Source organism: Pieris rapae, chromosome 5, assembly GCF_905147795.1.
Source record: "Pieris rapae chromosome 5, ilPieRapa1.1, whole genome shotgun sequence".
In the NCBI taxonomy this organism is placed as follows: Eukaryota; Metazoa; Arthropoda; class Insecta; order Lepidoptera; family Pieridae; genus Pieris; species Pieris rapae.
In genome coordinates, this window is record NC_059513.1 from 1416974 (window position 1) to 1436269 (window position 19296).

The 19296-nt window shown below is 34.4% G+C and overlaps 2 protein-coding genes across 2 annotated transcripts; both read left to right on the forward strand.

Annotated features, from left to right (window-relative positions):
• The first annotated feature begins 89 nt into the window (after positions 1–89).
• On the forward strand, positions 90–7846 carry LOC110996795 (extracellular signal-regulated kinase 2). The gene is made up of 9 exons (XM_022264633.2): positions 90–197; positions 347–668; positions 1402–1608; positions 2206–2346; positions 3035–3174; positions 4150–4348; positions 4822–4980; positions 5410–5585; positions 6190–7846. The coding sequence occupies exons 2-9, from the start codon at positions 361–363 to the stop codon at positions 6474–6476; spliced, it is 1617 nt and encodes a 538-aa protein (XP_022120325.1). The 5' UTR covers positions 90–197; positions 347–360; the 3' UTR covers positions 6477–7846.
• Positions 7847–8665: 819 nt separating this feature from the next.
• On the forward strand, positions 8666–19000 carry LOC110996791. The gene is made up of 14 exons (XM_022264629.2): positions 8666–8786; positions 8954–9149; positions 9616–9688; positions 11268–11395; positions 12079–12150; positions 12662–12745; positions 12881–12926; positions 13280–13449; positions 14547–14614; positions 14815–14947; positions 15303–15412; positions 17092–17185; positions 18013–18129; positions 18930–19000. The coding sequence occupies exons 1-14, from the start codon at positions 8715–8717 to the stop codon at positions 18998–19000; spliced, it is 1434 nt and encodes a 477-aa protein (XP_022120321.2). The 5' UTR covers positions 8666–8714.
• The last annotated feature ends 296 nt before the right edge of the window (positions 19001–19296 follow it).

Here is a 19296-nt window from a genome sequence, read left to right on the forward strand (position 1 = left end):
CGTCACTATGGTCATGTGATACTACACAGAAGTTGTCATTTGCGTTGTCATGGCAACGGGCGTGTTGTTTAGCCGCTGTAAACAAATGAATTTCGGCCAGTCAAACATGAAATGTGATTTTACAATTTCTTTAAAATATAATTGAATTTGATAATTTTTAAATATGTATATGGATAGTCTTAACTTCTCTTACGCATGTAAGTGTCTATCAGTAAATAATATGTATTGTTATTCTAATTATTTGGTTGCTCAGTACTTTAAATTCAAATTAGCTCGTGCCCCAATTATCGTAAACGATTGCGTTTTGGCAAACCATGAATATTAAATCCGAACATTTTGTGTTTAGTTTAGAAGTAGAAAATGAGTCAAAACCAAGCAAAGAAGGATGAGCATAAAAAGAAAGATGAAAAGAAAAGTCCAGAAGAAAACATGTCGGAGATCGACGAACACATTCTCAAGAGGTTTGACATAAAGAAAAGATTGGGCAAAGGAGCGTATGGCATAGTCTGGAAAGCTATTGATAAAAAGAGCAAAGATGTCGTGGCCATTAAAAAGATATTCGACGCATTCAGGAACCAAACAGATGCCCAAAGGACCTTTCGAGAGATTATATTTCTACAATCATTTCGGAACCACCCAAATATTGTAAAACTTCACAGTATTCACAGGTACTTTACTTAAATTGTTCGTTCTTTGTAGTGGCGGATTTTTTTAATGTATCTAGGCTGTTTTAACCACCCACCTCTAACAATTGTCCTAGTTTATTTGTACAATTCAACGATTTCGTTGCTCTTATAACAATTTTTGGGTTTCATTTTTGAGCACCAAATTATACACATACCAGTTCGCGTACGCATCGCGTTTCGCCTGTAACCGGTAGTAGAACTGCTGATGATGCAGAGGTGGATTGCTGCTTGGGGGGCGGCGAAATAGCTGTTTTCCTTTGGAATATGGAAGTTTGCTATAAGCGAGAGCGGAAAGGCATCGGCAAAATTTGTTTTTTTTTTTTATAGAACAGGGGGCAAACGGGCAGGAGGCTCATCTGATGTTAAGTGATACCGCCGCCCATGGTCACTCTCAATGCCAGAGGGCTCGCGAGTGCGTTGCCAGCCTTTGATTTGTTGCAGAAAACGTCAAAATCTGTTTGATTTCTATTAAGTAGTAAAAAAAAGGACCCCAATTTGTCGCTCTAGGTTCCAGCCTACTCAGCCTTTGTTATGAATTAGAATGCACAAAAAGTAGACTGGTTTCGACGGAAATCGTATCCCGGGTAAAGTAAAACGAGAGAGACAACTGTAAAAGTAATGTTTTCTTTGGCTTAACCCAACCACAAATGCGTTTTGTACTCCGTTTTTAAATTCACATGTATCTTTGTGTCCCAGTATTATTTTTATCTTTCAGGGCTGCTAATAACCGTGATATATACCTTGGATTCGAATATATGGAAACTGATTTACATAATGTGATTAAAAGGGGAAACATTCTCAAGGACATACATAAACGATATATTATGTACCAAATGCTGAAGGCTACGAAGTATATACATTCCGGAAATGTCATACATAGGGATCAGAAACCGAGCAATGTCCTCATTGATAGCGCTTGCAGGTACTTATATATAAAGAAGCGTAAGAAAAGATCGAACGCTAACTTGTGCGATCTTTTCCTCTGAATCAGCGGAGTTCTACGCGTCTAACGACACTGTCTAATTTATTTTAAAAATTAATATTTTTAAAGGCATTACACGAATAAAGTTGTGAGTATGTTGAGTTTTATGTCGATTCGAATGACAAGACTTTTAATGAAGATTAAATTTATCAATATTTGGCCTCTAGATAGGGTTTTTGAAAGGCCGGCAACACTTAACATTAAGTGTCCGTTTGTTTACATAAATAATACAGTTTTTTTTGCCTGTGACTTTTCTTATGTTTCCTGCTAAGTTCTACTCCTACTTAAGAACTCTAGGCTTTTCCCGTTTCGAGGCATGAAAACGTTGAAACGTTGACTTGTTTCTATATTAACATAATAGGCAGATAAGTAACATTAAGGGTGTATAAATAAAGCCAGTGAACCTTTTTATCTTACACTTGCACTTGATTACATGTGTTAGTGATTTTATCAAACAATATTTAACGTTTTTTTTAATAAACATAATCATAGTACGGAATTAGTCTCATTCTAACGACTAGAACTTTCCTTGTTTAGAGTAAAGTTAGCTGATTTCGGGTTAGCAAGGTCGGTATCCTCGATATACTCTGGTGGTGAAGAAGGTGCTGATCCTTGCTTGACTGATTACGTCGCAACAAGGTGGTACAGAGCACCTGAAATACTCATAGCTAGTAAGAAGTAAGTTCTAACGACGGTATATTATCAAATTATTTTGGAAATGAATTTCGCCTATGTACATAGAGATAATGAAGCATTTTATATACAACGCTCGGCATAATGATACATTGGTACAAAAAAATAAAATGCAATTATGAATGTTGCCTTTAAAGGAAATCAACATAGACGAAGAGATAATTTAAAAAAATAAAAAGAATATAAAAATGAAAGCCGATTTCACTCTCACATATCTCTTTTTAGACTTTATAATCGGTCTAATGTTTAATTTTATACATACATACAAAAATACAAATCATATGTGTTAAAATTATAATAATATACGTTTACTTGCTGTAGATTTTGAGAAATTTGACTTTAGTGATTATGTGGCGACATTTTGAGACGAAATTCTTTGAATAGTTTTTGCTAAGATTTAAAGTGTCTTCATAGCTTTTAATTGGATTTTGAAGAATTTGTTAAATTTAAATGATTTTTTATCTCCATAATACTAGTTATTGATTAAAATAAAATTAAGCACAGTTTGTGTTATTGATATTGTATTATTTTAAATTGAATGAAATTAAAATTATACTAAATTTGTTTTTATTTATTGTTTTTAATTCAAGCGTGACATACATAGACAAAATCGAATCGATTTTGGATTGTGCCCGCTTGATTCTCCCACTACTACTGTAAATGCTAATTTCAGTTACACAAAAGGCATTGATATGTGGTCTTTGGGATGTATCTTGGGAGAGATGTTAACTGGATCCCCCCTCTTCCCGGGAACATCGACCGTTAATCAGATAGAAAGGATCATGGCTGCTCTGCCCAGACCCTCGTCAGAAGGTATGTGGGTATTGTATTGTGTCAGACCCCAGATTTTATCTTTTTCGTCAATAAGTAATTGTAGGAGTGCTTTTCTGTGTGCTGTATTTATTTGATATAATTTAAATTCTCTATAACTTTTCATATAATGTAAATAAAAAGCGGAACTGTATATTTTATTTTTTAACAAGCAGACTCCATAGAAGTCCATGTATTTTACGTAAAACTTCAATCTTAAAATAAATTAAAAAATCTGCGTTCACTGCACAAGATGTTGTGCGACAGAATTGCCATCTAAAGTTGTAATATGTAATACTATACGAATACATCATCCAATACCGTATATTTTTTCTCGATTTCCCTTACTATCTCTCTCAATCTTTCTGGCTCTCACTCTCTCCCTACTTTCGCACATCTTCGTGACGTTAATATTATTATTATTGCGTTTCATCCCTAAAATTTTTTTCACCCATTTACGGCTCTGTCGGAAAAGATTCGACTGTCTTGGTCGTGACATGGTGAATGATAATAACGCCATGATAAGCTAATAGAAACTTGAAATAAACACATCAACCAATTAACTTCAAAACTTCTATTTGTTAAATTTTCAATCATACTTAACCAAAGATAACATCACGTTTAGCTGTCAGTTGCGTTTTGTTATACCATTTTTAACAAATCAACTTGTGATGTGATGTTTTGACTGAATTTTGTTTAGTTTTGCTTTTTGTTGCGTGTCCCATGTCCCATGTCCGTCTCTTGGTTCTAGGCTACTTCCCCGACAATTTTCAGCCAAATTGGTTCAGCCTTGAGTTATAAATAGGCTAAGACGACTTTATTTTATATAAATATGTATTTTTTTATAGGTTTAGTAAAAGCTTATCATACTAAAGAAGAAACATAATATAAAAAAATCAATTATTTAAGTTAATTCATTTAAAAGTCGCTTACGAAAACACTGGTAGTCACAAGTTTAATTAAACTTATATTTTATAGATATCGCAGCGGTTTGTACTGGCTACGGCTCCTCCTTAATTAAAGAGCAAGCGATAGGCAAAGGCGCGGGGTCATCTCTGACGTCACTTCTGTCATGTGCCCCTCGAGATGCAGCAGACTTGGTTCAAAGACTGCTAGTTTTTAACCCGGCTAAGAGATTGAGCGCAGAACGCGCTTTGCATCACGAATATGTATCTAAGTGAGTGAAAGAAAATAAATCTACAAAGGGATTAATGTATTTCATAATATATTTGTTTATTTTAAAATAAATAAATCAGTAGCGCTACAAACGTTTTAAGTCTAGGCCTCAGAGTTCTGTATCTGTTTTATGATAATTTGTACATCTTAGGCAAGTAGGTAATCAGTCTTCTGTGCCTGACACATGCCGTCTACTTTTTTCATCGAAGGCAAGCGGTTTCCTCAATATGGTTTCTTTCATAGTTCGAGCGAATGTTAAATGCGCATATAGAATGTTAATTGGTTCATAGCAGGGGATCGAACCTCCGACCTCAGAGTTGAAGATCGCACGCTGAAGCCACAACACTGCTCTAAAATAAGGAAACAATGATATAGATAGAGAAGGAGAAAAAAAAAATTTAACACTGCTCACATGAATTATACAAATTGGAATACAGGTAATAACATCGAAATCGAAATCTTTTAAAAATTCAGGTTCCACCGCGAACGTGACGAGCCATCTCTCCCGTCAGACGTGCTTCTTCCCCTTCGGGATGACAAACAGATGTCAGTCAATGACTACAGGAATAAATTGTACAGCATCATGGCTAAGGGGTTTCTAGGGAGCCCTCAGCTACGAAAGAGTCATTCGAGGTAGGTTTAAATGAAAATCCAGATATGTTTAGACCATAAATAAAGAGGTTTTATCTATTTTTTTAATACTTTCATCTCATATTCCACTGATAAACTGTTTGTAATGGCATAAACGCATTGAGTAAGATTTAGAAACGAGACCTGCCTGGCTTCCATAAATCAAAAATGTATTTGATTGACGTATGTGAGTTATATAATGCTGTAAGTTTCGTGTCTGAATCTTAATCTCATTTTTCAAATGTGTTGAATCTGCGGCGAAATTATTTTTCTATAATCATTTTGTCTTTAAGTCTTTGTCTCTAACTCGAAAACTATTGGAATTCAGAAGTGCTATCACTGTTATAATATAGGTATATTAATTTCTTAAATATTAAAAGAAAAATGTGCGAAGGATACATTCTTACTGAATCTGAATGTTAAAAATTTTAGCGTCAAAACTCACGTTCATACACCTGTGAAGTCTAAAAGTTTTCAAGATACTGAAGTGAGGCACAAGAAGCTAATATCATCAGCGGACCCCAAGCCTCGGACCAAATCTAAAACCTTGGAACGACCGATCAAGGAATTTCGATCTTATCAAACAATAGCAGAGAAGGAGAAATTGGGTGAGTGTTTTTTGTTAAAAGATAGTAAGTGATGATGAAACATATAAAAAAGTTTTGCTTGTGTTTTTTTAAGATAATTGATTCGTTTTACTGGACTGCCATTAAAAAGATATAATTAAATTATATTCACTAATTATAAATGCCCATAAAATGCCAAGCTATTTATGAACGTTTTTGCAAGGAAGTACTGTTAAACCAGTAGGTTAAGTTTGGCTAAGCTTCGCAAAAAAAAACATGAGTCGTACAGCGTACTCGGTAATAGACAGACCTAGTACTTCTAGTACAAGTACTTAAAAATACTAGATACAAATACTAGTTCCACGAGTATTTGTGTCATACGAGTCACCAAAAGATGAATTTTTTTAGGTACCTAATGGGTAATACCTATCTTAATACTATCACATATCATAAAACTTACGATACAATAATAAACATGTGTTGTCTTTTCAGTTTATATTATTTTATTCCGTTCTTGAAAGTCAATAGTAATTTTTTTAACGTGTATTAGTTCTTAGTAGTATAGAAAATACATAATTAAAGTTTAATTTTTCTTAGGCGTATAATATTTATTATATAACAGCAAATCCATTTAAAATATTTGTAGGTAAGCCAGTGAAAGCGACCAAACCGTTCGAACACGACTGGTTAGGCAACTGCCGAGGGGACTATCTTGAAGCCAAAGAGAAGAAACCAATGAATTTTATCACTAAGGACTTCTTTCCGATTCGCCATAGTCCTTCCGAATCCAAAAAGAACGTTCAGCAAAGAAGAAATTCCACGTCCTTCTCAACAATTACAATTGGGGACTCGGAACTCAGCTTCGGTAAGAGTTCAAAACATGGAGTCATCACTGCAAGCGCTTTAATGGACCTTAGAACGAGCATACGATGAGAAGCACCAAACAGTGATGTTATTGTCCATACATTCTTTTATTTAACAATGTTAATAATTTTATTGAAATTGGTTTGAAACGATAAACTGCCTTTTAAAAAAGTTCCATATATAACGATTTTTCTTTAAATTAGTGTATGTCGCTTTATCAATTATGTTTAAAAACTGTTCTTATACAAGATTTTTTATTTTAAATAGAAAGCTTTATTCACAGTGGCGGATTAACGAATTTTGAAGGTAGAGGATAAGAAATTTGTGCCGCCCTCGCCTCTTCACTGGTCATGTCCTAGATTATTTTTACAATCCAACAATTTCGATGAAATTACACTTAAAGTAATGTTTGGGTTTGGTTTGTGTATATATCATTTTGTTTTTGAGCAAAAATTTATACAAACCATCCCGTTCGCATTCTCCAACCAGTAAGCAAATATTATTACAGACCATAAAACATTAGTAAACGACACAATCTGTTAGACTTCTAATAGATAACAAAAAAAACCCTCCCCAAATTTACCGCCCAAGGCAAAGCCTATTGAGGCTGAATAAATTCGCCACTGTTTATTCGTGCTGACATTTGACATATTAACGTTTTTGAACCGACTTAATAAACAAAGGAAGGGGTCATTGACCACTGTGTGTAACTTTTGTTTTTTTGTATAGTCACTCCAATTTCGTTAAAATAGAAAAATGAGTTGGGTCGAGAAAGTTCTTAATTTTACTCATTTTAGTTGTTGTTCACAAACTCGTTTCGATTATATGTTTTGATATTAAATACCTACTGATATTTTTATATCGGTATATTCAGACGATCGGAATAAGTTTTTAAACGGCTGACGATGGACCATTTGGTTGATAAAAATAATCTTGTTAACGTTAGATATATTGAATTAGTTATATAGACTATCGTGTGATAGAGACTATACTCGTAGTTTGCCGAAATGCATTCACATGGACCAATATTATTGTAACACTGCCATACCGCAATAATATACCATTTCAATAATTCATAGACAAAGATGTTTATTGCCTATATTAAGTCTGCTCTCTATGAATGTAATAATCTATGTCTAACATTTCCCATGTCAATTTAATGTATTATATAAACTTGCGCCATGCAACCAAGTTGTAGATTCCTATCAGTTTATTTAATATTCCATATTACTATGGACAGAATCCTATCTGTCAAACGTTACATAGATAATAGTTTACTAGTTAAATTTGACTTGAGTTTGAATTTAAAATGTGGAATGCCGAGCACCACAGCAATGTTTAAAAATCATGAATAGAATAAGACAAATTTTTGTTTAATTTCTATAGACTCGTAAGGTTTTTAGATTTGCCGTTTGATACGTAATAAAATTTTAAATATTTGAATTGTTTTATTTGTGTAGTCTTAAGTATGGGACCCCTCATCCTCAACATCGTGTTCTCGAAGCACGGCTGTGCGCTAATAGAAACTTTATATGTGCACCAATAGAACTTGCTTTGGTTATAGAATCGTTATTCCTGATACAAGTTAAAGGAATTATACAAACATTTAAATATCCATAATCTCTTTGAATGGAGTCTTAAGAAGAAAGAAATATAAATAAGTACATGATAAATAAGTACAAATAAATAGAAGAAAAGTACAATGTCACATCGATAATTTATTGTCAGTCACAAAGAAAGCCAAACGTCTTTTAGAGGCACTAGCTCTGCTGGCACTTGTAATCGACGCAGGCAGGTTCTTCAATAGTTGCCCTCCCTTATACTCTTGTATCTACAGTAACGGCGCGGGCGTGAGGAAAGCGCAACACCACATATGCAGCCAAGGAAGTCTCACCAACTTATAAAATAAGACGTCGTATTTCGCGAGACTCGTGACACAAACGAGTCATTAATTTATGTATCTTTTTGTAAAAAATGTAAAAAACCTGGACAAATAAAGGAATCAAGGAAAAATAAAACTTGAAAAACCCATATATTTAAGTATTGTTTTATGCCATAATAACATCAAGAGTAGTAAAATTTTTAATAAAGTACTGTGGCAAAAACTGCGTTCGTGTAATTAGTTATAAATAGTAGAATTAAAACTAAAAATTCCATACCTAAATGACGGAGTATATATATCAGTGTAGAAGAAAATAGAGATCTGTGAAAATAAGAAAGTCAATCACATGTCAAAAAACAATGCCTGTAATGTTTTTCGTATTTTTGCAATTTTTAATTAATATTTATGCCAACCATGCAAAAAGTATGGTACCTATTTTATCATTGGAACAAAATAACGCTGAGAATGTAACAACTCAGTCGACAGAAGATTTAAAGGTAATAAAAAAATAAAATAATGTATGTAATATAGTAAAAAAATATAAAAATATAATAATGTCTTCAAAATTAAAAAAGATTCGGTGTTAGAATCTCTGTCAATTATTCCGTAAATTTCTAATTTCTTAACGTTACAATAACGTAATCGTCGATTTTAATATTTACAGTTTCTTCCCTTCATAATGTTAATAAACCAAGCAGAGGATACGAGCGAGTTTTGGCGGGAAACGGAAATGTTGTCTCTGGTAAGGAACAACGAAATGGGCATAGACTATGAGAAGTGCGAACAGAGCAGCCCCGAGAAATCCGTAGTGCATTTTCCGAGTCGACGTGTTGTAAGACCCATCTGTAGAAGTACCTATGGTATATTGATGTTTATTCATATTTTGTTTTATAAAACGGATATACAGAGCCTATAGCTGCGGTTATGAGTTACCGAATGTACCGCATATGTTAGTACAAATAGTAGTTTTAACTATATGCAAAAAAGGGGAGAATTGTAAATTAGCTTCGAAAGTGTTGCCATAGTCCAGTGGACAACACTGTTAAATGTTAGTACTTAACATTTATGACGTATAGTTTTATAATATAATAATCATCATTATTTAGTATATAAAACAAAAAAAAAACGAATAACTGGCGTCATGCACGTAAAAGAACAACTCATTGTCCCAAAACGCTCATTGTACGTTTGCGCCGTATCTATCTCTCTTCCACTCGAAAACTTAAGTATGCAATAATTTCATCAATGTTTTGTTATGACGTTATCACGTTAAACTATCGTCCGTAAACCAAATTTACAGACAGATCTTTTTTCTTGTATTTTTAGATTTCCAACTATGCCCACAATGTCCACGCTATAGTAACTACACGGAATGTGAGCTTTTTAGAGATTCATGCAGGTAAGCGCTTCTTAATTCTAGCAGCTGAAAGCTCCACAGAAAATAAATTGACTTTGCCTAAAACCGATTAAATCGGAGGTGAACAAACAAAGCCTAAAACGGGCCACTTTATACTGAATCAGTCACTCACTCTTTTAAAGTACTCTGTCGTCTTCTGTCATACTGTGTATACGCTATGGTGAAACGCCTGTGTTAGTTAAAACAGTGCAATAACTGACTTCCCTGGCTATGATTTGATAAACCCTAAAACGTTTTTTTTTATGTTCTATGGTCATTTGTTCTAAGAAATGCATTCCAGCGGTGATATTCAGGTTAAGGTCTCAACGCGTACTAAGACTTTCGTATTTCAAAACCCTTTCTTACCGTAGTAACTATTTACTGTATTTCCTGAGAGCGCACTAGGCTAGCAAAATTCATCCCCGCGTTTCTCTCCTTCCGCTCTAATGCCTAGAGAAACAAACGTATGCCAAAGTTCGCGTAAGATGAGAGTCCCCCAAAAAAATTGAATCAAACGCCCAATGCAAAATTTAAATAACTCGTAAAATATTAGTGGTGCTACAACCTTGGCCTCAGATTTCTGAATCTGTTTCATGATCATTTTTAAATCGAATACGCAAGTAGGTGATCAGCCTCCAGTGCCTGACACACATCGTCGTAAATTTACAAATGATTTTGTGTTTTTATTGTATCAAGGATATTATAATCTATTGTTTTTTATTTAAAGAAATTAAAACGATAGGAATCCACACATGTTGTTTTTAATTCAAGCATCACATACTTAGATAAAATCAAATCTACTGAATGATTATGGTTAGTGCCCGCTCTTAGTATTCGTCGCTTGAAAAAGATTATTTACGATAAAGACACTTCCACTTAGCATCTAACTTTGTATGATGTTATATTTTGTATGAACAAATAAGAGATCGACATTCGCAGAGAAGTTAAGTCATGTACGTTTTATAGTCTACATAAATAAAAATAAATCGGAAAATTGTTCAAAGCCCAAGGTGACTGGACCATACCACTTCACTTCATTGCATAATACAATTGACATAATTAAATGTAATTGAGGGCAACTGGCGGCCTTATCGCTTTCGAGCGATCTCTCCCAGGCAACAACTATGTTATGGTTTTTATGGGAGAAATGGGAACAACATAAAAAAATGAAAATAAAATAGTTTTGCACAGAATTGTATCAATTTAATTTTTGGTTTACTAAAAATGTAGGCTATGTAAAAATAATATTAAGGCAAAACAAAGATCGCGGGGGCAGCTATAACAAACAAATTATTTTCGATAATCTAACTCGGGGCGTATTAAATATAGTGTATAACCTACCAATCATTTTTCTTCTTATTCGGTACGCTCTTGATAAAGCTGTCGTGATCGCAATGAGGTAGAAGGCGTAGATGTGATGCGCCTCACGCTTCACTACATTTAAAGAGAAGAAAAAATCGCTTTATTCAAAGAAGAAAGAAGTTCCTACGCGCCGGAACTAGGGCGTTGATAGAAATTCTCGTGCATTCACGACAATATGAAACCATTTCTGAAATTGTATGTGTCTGCTTTATTTATACAGAGAACGTCGGGTCCAACCAGCAGAGCATCGAAGTTACTGTGATAAGATTTATGGAAAATGGCGGGCCATGTTTATACCGGCCGATTATTCACAATGTCGTTGCTGTGACGAGTGTGTGCTTTATCGAGGTAATTTAGATTATACAAAGGAATTGTATAACAGTGTGTATATAGTTCTTTCAACGGGGGTTCGAACACTTAATATTGGACACAGAATTGAGTAGCATTGTATGTAAGGCGTGAGCAGTGGTCTGCGGAATTTGGAAATGATGCAGGAGCATGGTTGGATTAGTTATGGAAGATCAAAGATCGATGTTTGTCACAATTACGGTTAACATATTTTCCTACAAAAAAGTGCGTGCGTACAAAGTACACATATCAGAAGTGAAACTTCTTTGTAAATTAATTATTACTTAGGTAAAAGCCACATTAGATGATCATGTACCAGTATACGATCACTCCATGTATTTGTATATCTATATTCACATTGTTTACACATTCTATTAAATAAAAATCTGCGTTAACTGCGCAAGAAGTTTTACGACTGAATTGCCATCTAAAGTTCTAATATGTAACTACTAAACAACTACATTAACCAATAGCGTGGATTTTTACGATGTCCCTTTCTCACTCTCTCTCACTCTCTCTCACTCTCTCTCACTCTCTCTCACTCTTTCTCACTCTCTCTCAATCGTTATCTATAAGAATAAATATATTTTGTGTTTGATTTTGACTTTGAAAGAAAATTATCTATAGTTTAAGACATTTTTCACTGTTATATATACTCTAGTACAGGCAAATGTTTCTTTTAGAATTAGACCAATCGTGCGTTCAAGACGAGTACAATTTTGATGCGGACGAATTTCTTCCGGTGACAACTTTAGGTGAGTCCTGTTCTGCAAATAGTGATTAGATAGATAGAAAGTTGGTACAGAAAAAAGAGTGAATATAGAATAGATGATAATACTATAGACGTGTGCTAGACTGCATTCTTCTGTCTGGTCTGCATTCTTAAAAAAATCTGTAGAAATTATACAAAAAAGTTTGTGATATTCCTTAAAAATCAAAATCAAAATTCGTTCATTCAGTTTACATGCGTCTTAAGGCATGCTTATGAATATCAAAAACGTTTACAAAATTTGCGAAAGAGCAAAACTACGCCATCCGTTCGTAAAACTACCAGGAGGCAGGTTCTGAGAAGAACGTCCAAGAAACTCAGCAAGTTTTTATTGCTTGTTTAACGTTTCATATATTTGGTTTCGTAATCTCTTTGCCTTTTTATATATCTAAATGTTTTGTTTTATATTATGTATTTGTGTAGCTTAAAGATTACTTACATATACATAAAGAAATAGTTTTATTCTATCGTTCTGTAGTCTATTTATTTGTTTACAGACTTTCGCGCTGGATGTAACCCATACTGGGGCCACCCTGAACAAGAGTTCAGGGCTCTGCGATGTGATAAAATATTGCGTAGATGTAAGTTATTTCAGTTTTGAAAGTCTTCTATCATCTGCATTTTTATTTGCTTCATTTCGGTTTTATAAACGAGCTTAATTCTAGTAACAAATCAAATATAGTCGTTCTAATAATCATTTATTAATATGATTTCAGGTGTGCCAGTCAACGTACCGTTACTACCAAATGAAACTTTAAACTTGTAAGAACTTAATTTATTTTTTATTAATTAATCCTAAACTCTTCAATTATACAAATAATCTAAAAAGGCACTAACATATACACTTACAGAGAACACGACATACAAAAACAAACATGCACAACATTTAAACGGAAACAAATCTTATCAATACAATCCTTCTTCGCAATTTTTTATTAGTGACAGAACAATGGTTACATTTTACGCCTGAAGACATGGAGAATGACATCAAATGGATAAGCATCGCATGACCTCAAAGCGTCGTTTACTGCAGATGTATTTAGAGGAACATTACAAGTCTTCACTGCCCGAATGTAAAATAGGTGTAACTTATCGATATGTGTAATTTATTACAGCCGAAAGAGTTTCCGCTACGATCCGCCCAGCGGAGGCAGTGATTGCCCAATACTGTGCCATGGTTTCGACTGCCAGGGCGGTTCGGTTAAAGAAACAGACTGTAAACCTGGCGCCTTCCTGCCAGACAAAGACCAGTGCAATTGTTGTGGTCGTTGCAGCACGTACCAACGTTAGTAACCTTTAACAATTAAGCTGGTATGAAGAATTGAGACCTTGGCTTCAATAGTATTACGCCAAAAAGCAATACTTTACTTACATATGAAATTCCTTATTATATATAGTTTAAAACAAAAAATCCTTTAATGAAAATACTCTCACAAACTAAATAGTATAAGTGGTCAAATTTGTCACGTGTCATTTGAAGGTTGAATAGGGCTAACTAACGATTATTACCTTTTAGTCCACCTACTATGAAAAACTGATATTGATGATGTTTTTATGACCTCGCCATATTGCAGATAGCTGTGCAAATGTCTTCTATGATTTTTGATTCAATACTTTATTGACAAATGTCGCGGCGATGTGTAGTCTCCATGTCAAATTAAATTATTACCACCATTAAAATGAGGATATAATAATTAAACTCAACGTGGAGACTTGACTGAATCGAACCGAATTGGAACCTGATATAAAATCTCTGTGCAGCAAATGTAAAGCGCAAAGATCCCACGAACTTAAAATAATTTATTAATATAGAAAAAAATAAAAAAATTGTATTTTGAATTTCAGGTTTACATTGCGTTCTGAAAATTTACTTTCTGTTTTTCGTTAAGGTCATTTAAGTTTTTAAGTAAATAATTATTTTTATTTTTAAACTCAAAAGTAGTTAAGTACTAAAGTAAGTAAATAAAAGGCTGCGATAAACTCGTTTAAATAGTAAATGTAATTGTGTACTGTAAACGTAATGTTATGAATTCGACATAGACATAACATTTATTACAAACTAAAGCACACACACATAGCCACTCAAATAACAATAATCAAATAAAATTAAAATGAGAGATAGCAAAAACAATAAAAAAGAAAAAAAAAATCCTTTTCCCATTCGGTTCGTTTCTTGTTCTGTGGCTCTAATTGGCCATTATGATGAAATGCAGAATGTTCATAGATGTAAATATTAATATGGAAGTGGAATTTTGTACACAATTCCATGTGTATCAGAGCTAGAGCCTTGCATTTAAAGGGTGGAAATGCCCTGTCTGGGTCTTGTGTGGGATTTATTCCCCTTTCATATTTTGTTCGTCTCTAAAATCATTATATTTTCAGAACTGAATGAGAAATGTGCTGAATTCAAGAAAACTGTTCACATCGTTAACGGTTCGAAGGAAACTGAGGTGATTTTCTTTTTTTTTAAATATATATATAATATCTCCAGGCCAGGAGATTCACTTCTCATAGAAATTCACATAGCCAGAGGGCTCGCAATTGCGTTGCCGTCCTTTTAAGAATTGTTACGCACTTTACGCACCACTAAGTCGGTGGTCGTTCCTTGAATATGATTATTGCTACGTTACTTACATATATTTAATTTAAGGTCGAAGAAGAGTTCTTAGAACCAGGTTGTGATGATGGACTCGTCTGCAGGCAGGGGCTCTGTCAGGATATTCACACTGTTCAAACACATTCTGGACGTAGAAAGAGAGATGATGGGCTGTATGAAGCTAATGGTGAGTGACTAGTACTTATTAGATTATGAAACGGTATCTATTATAAGAGCGAACACCGCAACCTTCTCTCACCATAGACATTGGTTGCTCTCGAAGTACAAAGACTATTTTTATTTTTTTTAGTATCCCCATGTAGTCCTATCAGATACGCGATTAGGCAGATCTGTGACCCAGAAGCTACGCAGCAGGAGAGTATCAAAATATCCCCTTTCCTCAAAATGGACTTTATTTACTAAAACTAGCTATGGTGGGCTTGACGTTTTCCAATGTGTCTGAACTGTCTACAACTTCTCCGGAAATATCCTCATGATATTTATGGGCGAGTTTTGTTACAACTCGATTTTTATGTATTTAGAACCTTGCAAGCGAGAGATGAAAGAATTTAAGAAGAAATATGGAAGAGATGGTCATCTGCACTACAATGCACCACAGTGCACCCCATTGTGGTTGTATGCTCCTGTTCAGGTATGGACAACAATTAAAAAAAAAACAATCCATCAAAATGTTTCTTTGAAGTCATACTTCTTTTGGCGCGTAATTGAAAAATGATGAATGTCACAAACAACCGACACCCTGAAGTTGGCTATAGTCAAAATTTTAGTTTTTTTTTGTGATTTGAATAAACTGTATTTATCTAGATAATATTATAGTCGTTTTTCTACAATTGTAAAATATTTTTTTTTAAGAATTTTATCTTACGCCAGATAAGTATAATTTCTAACGCGTGTACATAAGTACACACATTTTTTTTAAAGTATTTAATGAGTTCGTCTAAAACTAGTTGAAGAAGAACATGAGTTGCATTGTAACTTGCAATAGACGCTGATGTCGCAATAGCTTCGCGCTGTACAAAAACTGAACGCCAGACGTCAGAATCTGCTGGAAGGATTTATTGGAAGTTACATAGTAACCATGCTGCTGTGCAAATTACAATATTCAATCAATTAAAGCATATATTCCAATTGGTCGAAAATGGCACTTTTGAACAGTACTATAACGAGTGCAATCCGCGCGTTATATGGGGGACGTATTATAAGGACTGATATCGCGTAAAATGGCGGTATAAGACTTTAGACTACCGTGTTATAAGGAGGTTGACTATACTTTATATTGAATAACATGCGATTAACATAGAACTCTAATGAGGTCATTTGACGAAACCCAGTTTCGAAGTTATTTTCATATCAGCGTTGTCGCAAACTGTTTTCTAGAATTTCATAATACGAAAACAGTTTTGTTGCAAATTTGCGCTAAATTTTGAAAAACATAGCTCCTCCTTAAAGCAGTTCCAATTTTTTTCTACATATTTTCCTGACCCGGCGATGGTGGACCATGCAATAATGTGGTGGCGATTGCTCTTAACCCCATAGAGATATTTAAAACGTTATGGTCTAGTATTTCCGAACAAATTCCACTTAGGGTCCTTTGAAAAGAGCGAACCAATTCTTAAAAGGCCGGCAATGCACTCGCGTGCCCTTTGGCATTGAGAGTGTCCATGGGCCGTATCATTTAACATCAGGTGAGCCTCCTGCCCGTTTACACTATGTTCTATAAAAAAAAATTGGCTTTAACCTAACCTAATGTAAATGTCGCAACAAACTAGCTTCATTAGCCGTTAAATACGCCTGAATATATTTCAGGCTGTTAGTTAATCGGCTAGGCTAGGCTAGTTAATTGAACGGCTAATTAACTGCGACATAATATATTCGCTGTGAATTGAGGCAATATCATTTACATCATGTATGTAGTCTTTTAATTTTTTGAGGGATCCTGAGTCATGTGCTTCCTGAATATTATTTGGGTTATTACAATTCGGATAGAATCGAGCGATAGCAGAAAAATTGGAGCTGTTTTAAGTTGGAGCCGTGATTTGACAAATTTATCTAATTTGCTACTACCATAACTTAGTAATAATTAATATCTAGCAGTGCCCTAGGATCGCAGGGGTCTTGAAAAATTATTTAAGATCTAACATTCTAAAGTCATGTTATGTCATCAATCATAAATTTCGGTGAGAATCGCTACAAATTCGGTCTCTCCCACGAGAAGATCACAGGTATCAGTCCAGGTGCCAACTAGTTTCCACGATATAGCTTTAGTCTAGAGATTGTATTTTTAATATAAGTAATATGTAATATGTATAGTGCCGTCGTTTCGTATGCTATTGCGCGCTGGAAGATGGCACGTTTATAGAAGGCATCAAAGTACCTCGCGTGGAGGTGTCGAATATGAACTGTGGTATGAAAGTTTTTAATTTATTAACACATTTTGAACTTAAGCTTAAATAAATAGGGATGTTGTCGTCAGATAGTGACGACTGACTTTGCTAGACTCAGTATGCAGGCTACAATTAAAATAAATACGAATAGTTGAGTTGCTACTGAGACTTATAGTTACACACTTATTGACATTACACTCACTCATTCGCTCAAATACACATACATCCACACACTCAATCATTTTCACATATACACTTACGCACTCACTCATTGCTTCACATACACATACACCCACACATTTACTCGTTTACTTATATATACATAAGAATTTAGTCCAGAAGTTCTTAATCTACAGTTTATCGATTCCAGCCGGGATTCAAACCCAAACCCTCAGTTTAACCACTGCATAAAATGATAGTTTAAAGTGATGGTAAACGGTGATGTTACCCGCAGAGTTTCGTCATCAGACTTAGAGACAGATTAAGGAATATAACCAGACATCTATGGTTACACAACCCACCGAGCATCACTGGGAAACAAGCCCCCTATTGAGATATTTTCATGTCGACGAAGGGTCCCACAAACAAGGATTCAGGAACAAGTATTTCCGAACCAATTCGACTTAGGGTCCTTCAAGAAAAGAGCGTACCAATTCTTAAAAGGCCGGCAACGCACTCGCGAGCCCTCTGGCATTTAGGGTGTCCATGGGCGGCGGTATCACTTAACATCAGGTGAGCCTCCTGCCCGTTTGCCCCCTGTTCTATAAAAAAAAAAAAAAACTAAAGAGCCGCTTATATGAGCAGATAAACCTCACTATTAAATTTTTTTTTATTTTTGCTAGTATAGATTGCGCCCGTGAAAAGTGCAGGACAAATGTAAATTTGGAATGCGATGGGTACGGAAATTATAAGGATTCTGTTTTCACCATGCGTCAATACCAGTCAGGGGATGAGAAGGCTACAGGTGAGTTAACAGTCCATGGATACGTAAACATTTTATAACTAAAGGTGTTTTTTTTTCTTTTCAACCTTTAATCATGGTTGGAGATTGTGAACTCAAGTAGGTTTTTTGAAGTGAAACTTCTTTAGACGCATGAGGGTAAAATTTAGGCATGAAACGTCACAAATATGTGCAGCATTTTCGTCGAATAAAAGGGAGTCGGTGATTGAGACCGATTGAGGGAGAGTGAGAAAGGGGGATCGTGAAAAATTTGAAGCTATTGGTTGATGTATTCATTTAGTAGTTACATATTAGAAATTTAGATGGCAATTCTGTCGTAAAACGTCTTGCGCAGTTAACGCAGATTTTTATTTATTTATATTATCAGTAGCACGAATGTATACATATAGATATAACAATACTCCTCCAGTGATCATATCAGTATATGATCATTTATTGGGCCTTTTACCTTAGTAATAATTTAAAATTAACGTGTCCTACACGTTAATATATAAAATATATCAAAAGATAAGCGACCAGTGTTTACCAGTCGGAATTTAAAACATTTTTTTTGAAGTCTTGGTTGATTGCCCTCTCCCAAAATTATATAAATAAGTAGATATGTACAAAGTTTCTCTTTTAAATTTAAACGAGAATTGCTAGTTTTATCACATTTTTCAAATTCACACATTAATTAAGTCTTAGAATACCTCTAAATCAGTACACTCAGTCTCAATTTTTTTTTATATGGCCTTTAAATTTTAGCTATGAAAATTCTAACGAAATCTTACGGGTTTGCCTGCTTTAATATAATATTTTTTCAGTTACGAAAATTCCGACCCTGACGTCTCCACGAACTGGTTATGAAGCAGCTTTACCTACTGGGTATCTTTGAATTAAATAAATTATTTTTTTTATTGGATTGTCACTTGTCTCCTCAATGAAACCGATTCCAACTCCTCTGTCTCTTTCCGCCACAGTACAGTTAAGCAAGCATAGACACTGAGATTAACGTATTCTTAGAGAATAATTTTGCTTAATAATTCTGTTTATATGCGAGTGTATCGAAACTTTTCATTAATTTATAAAAATACTCTCTGGACTGCACAACTGAATATTTAATTTTCCAAATATTTTGTTTATATATATATCCCAGTTCAGGATGATAATAATGGAATAGACAACTTTTAA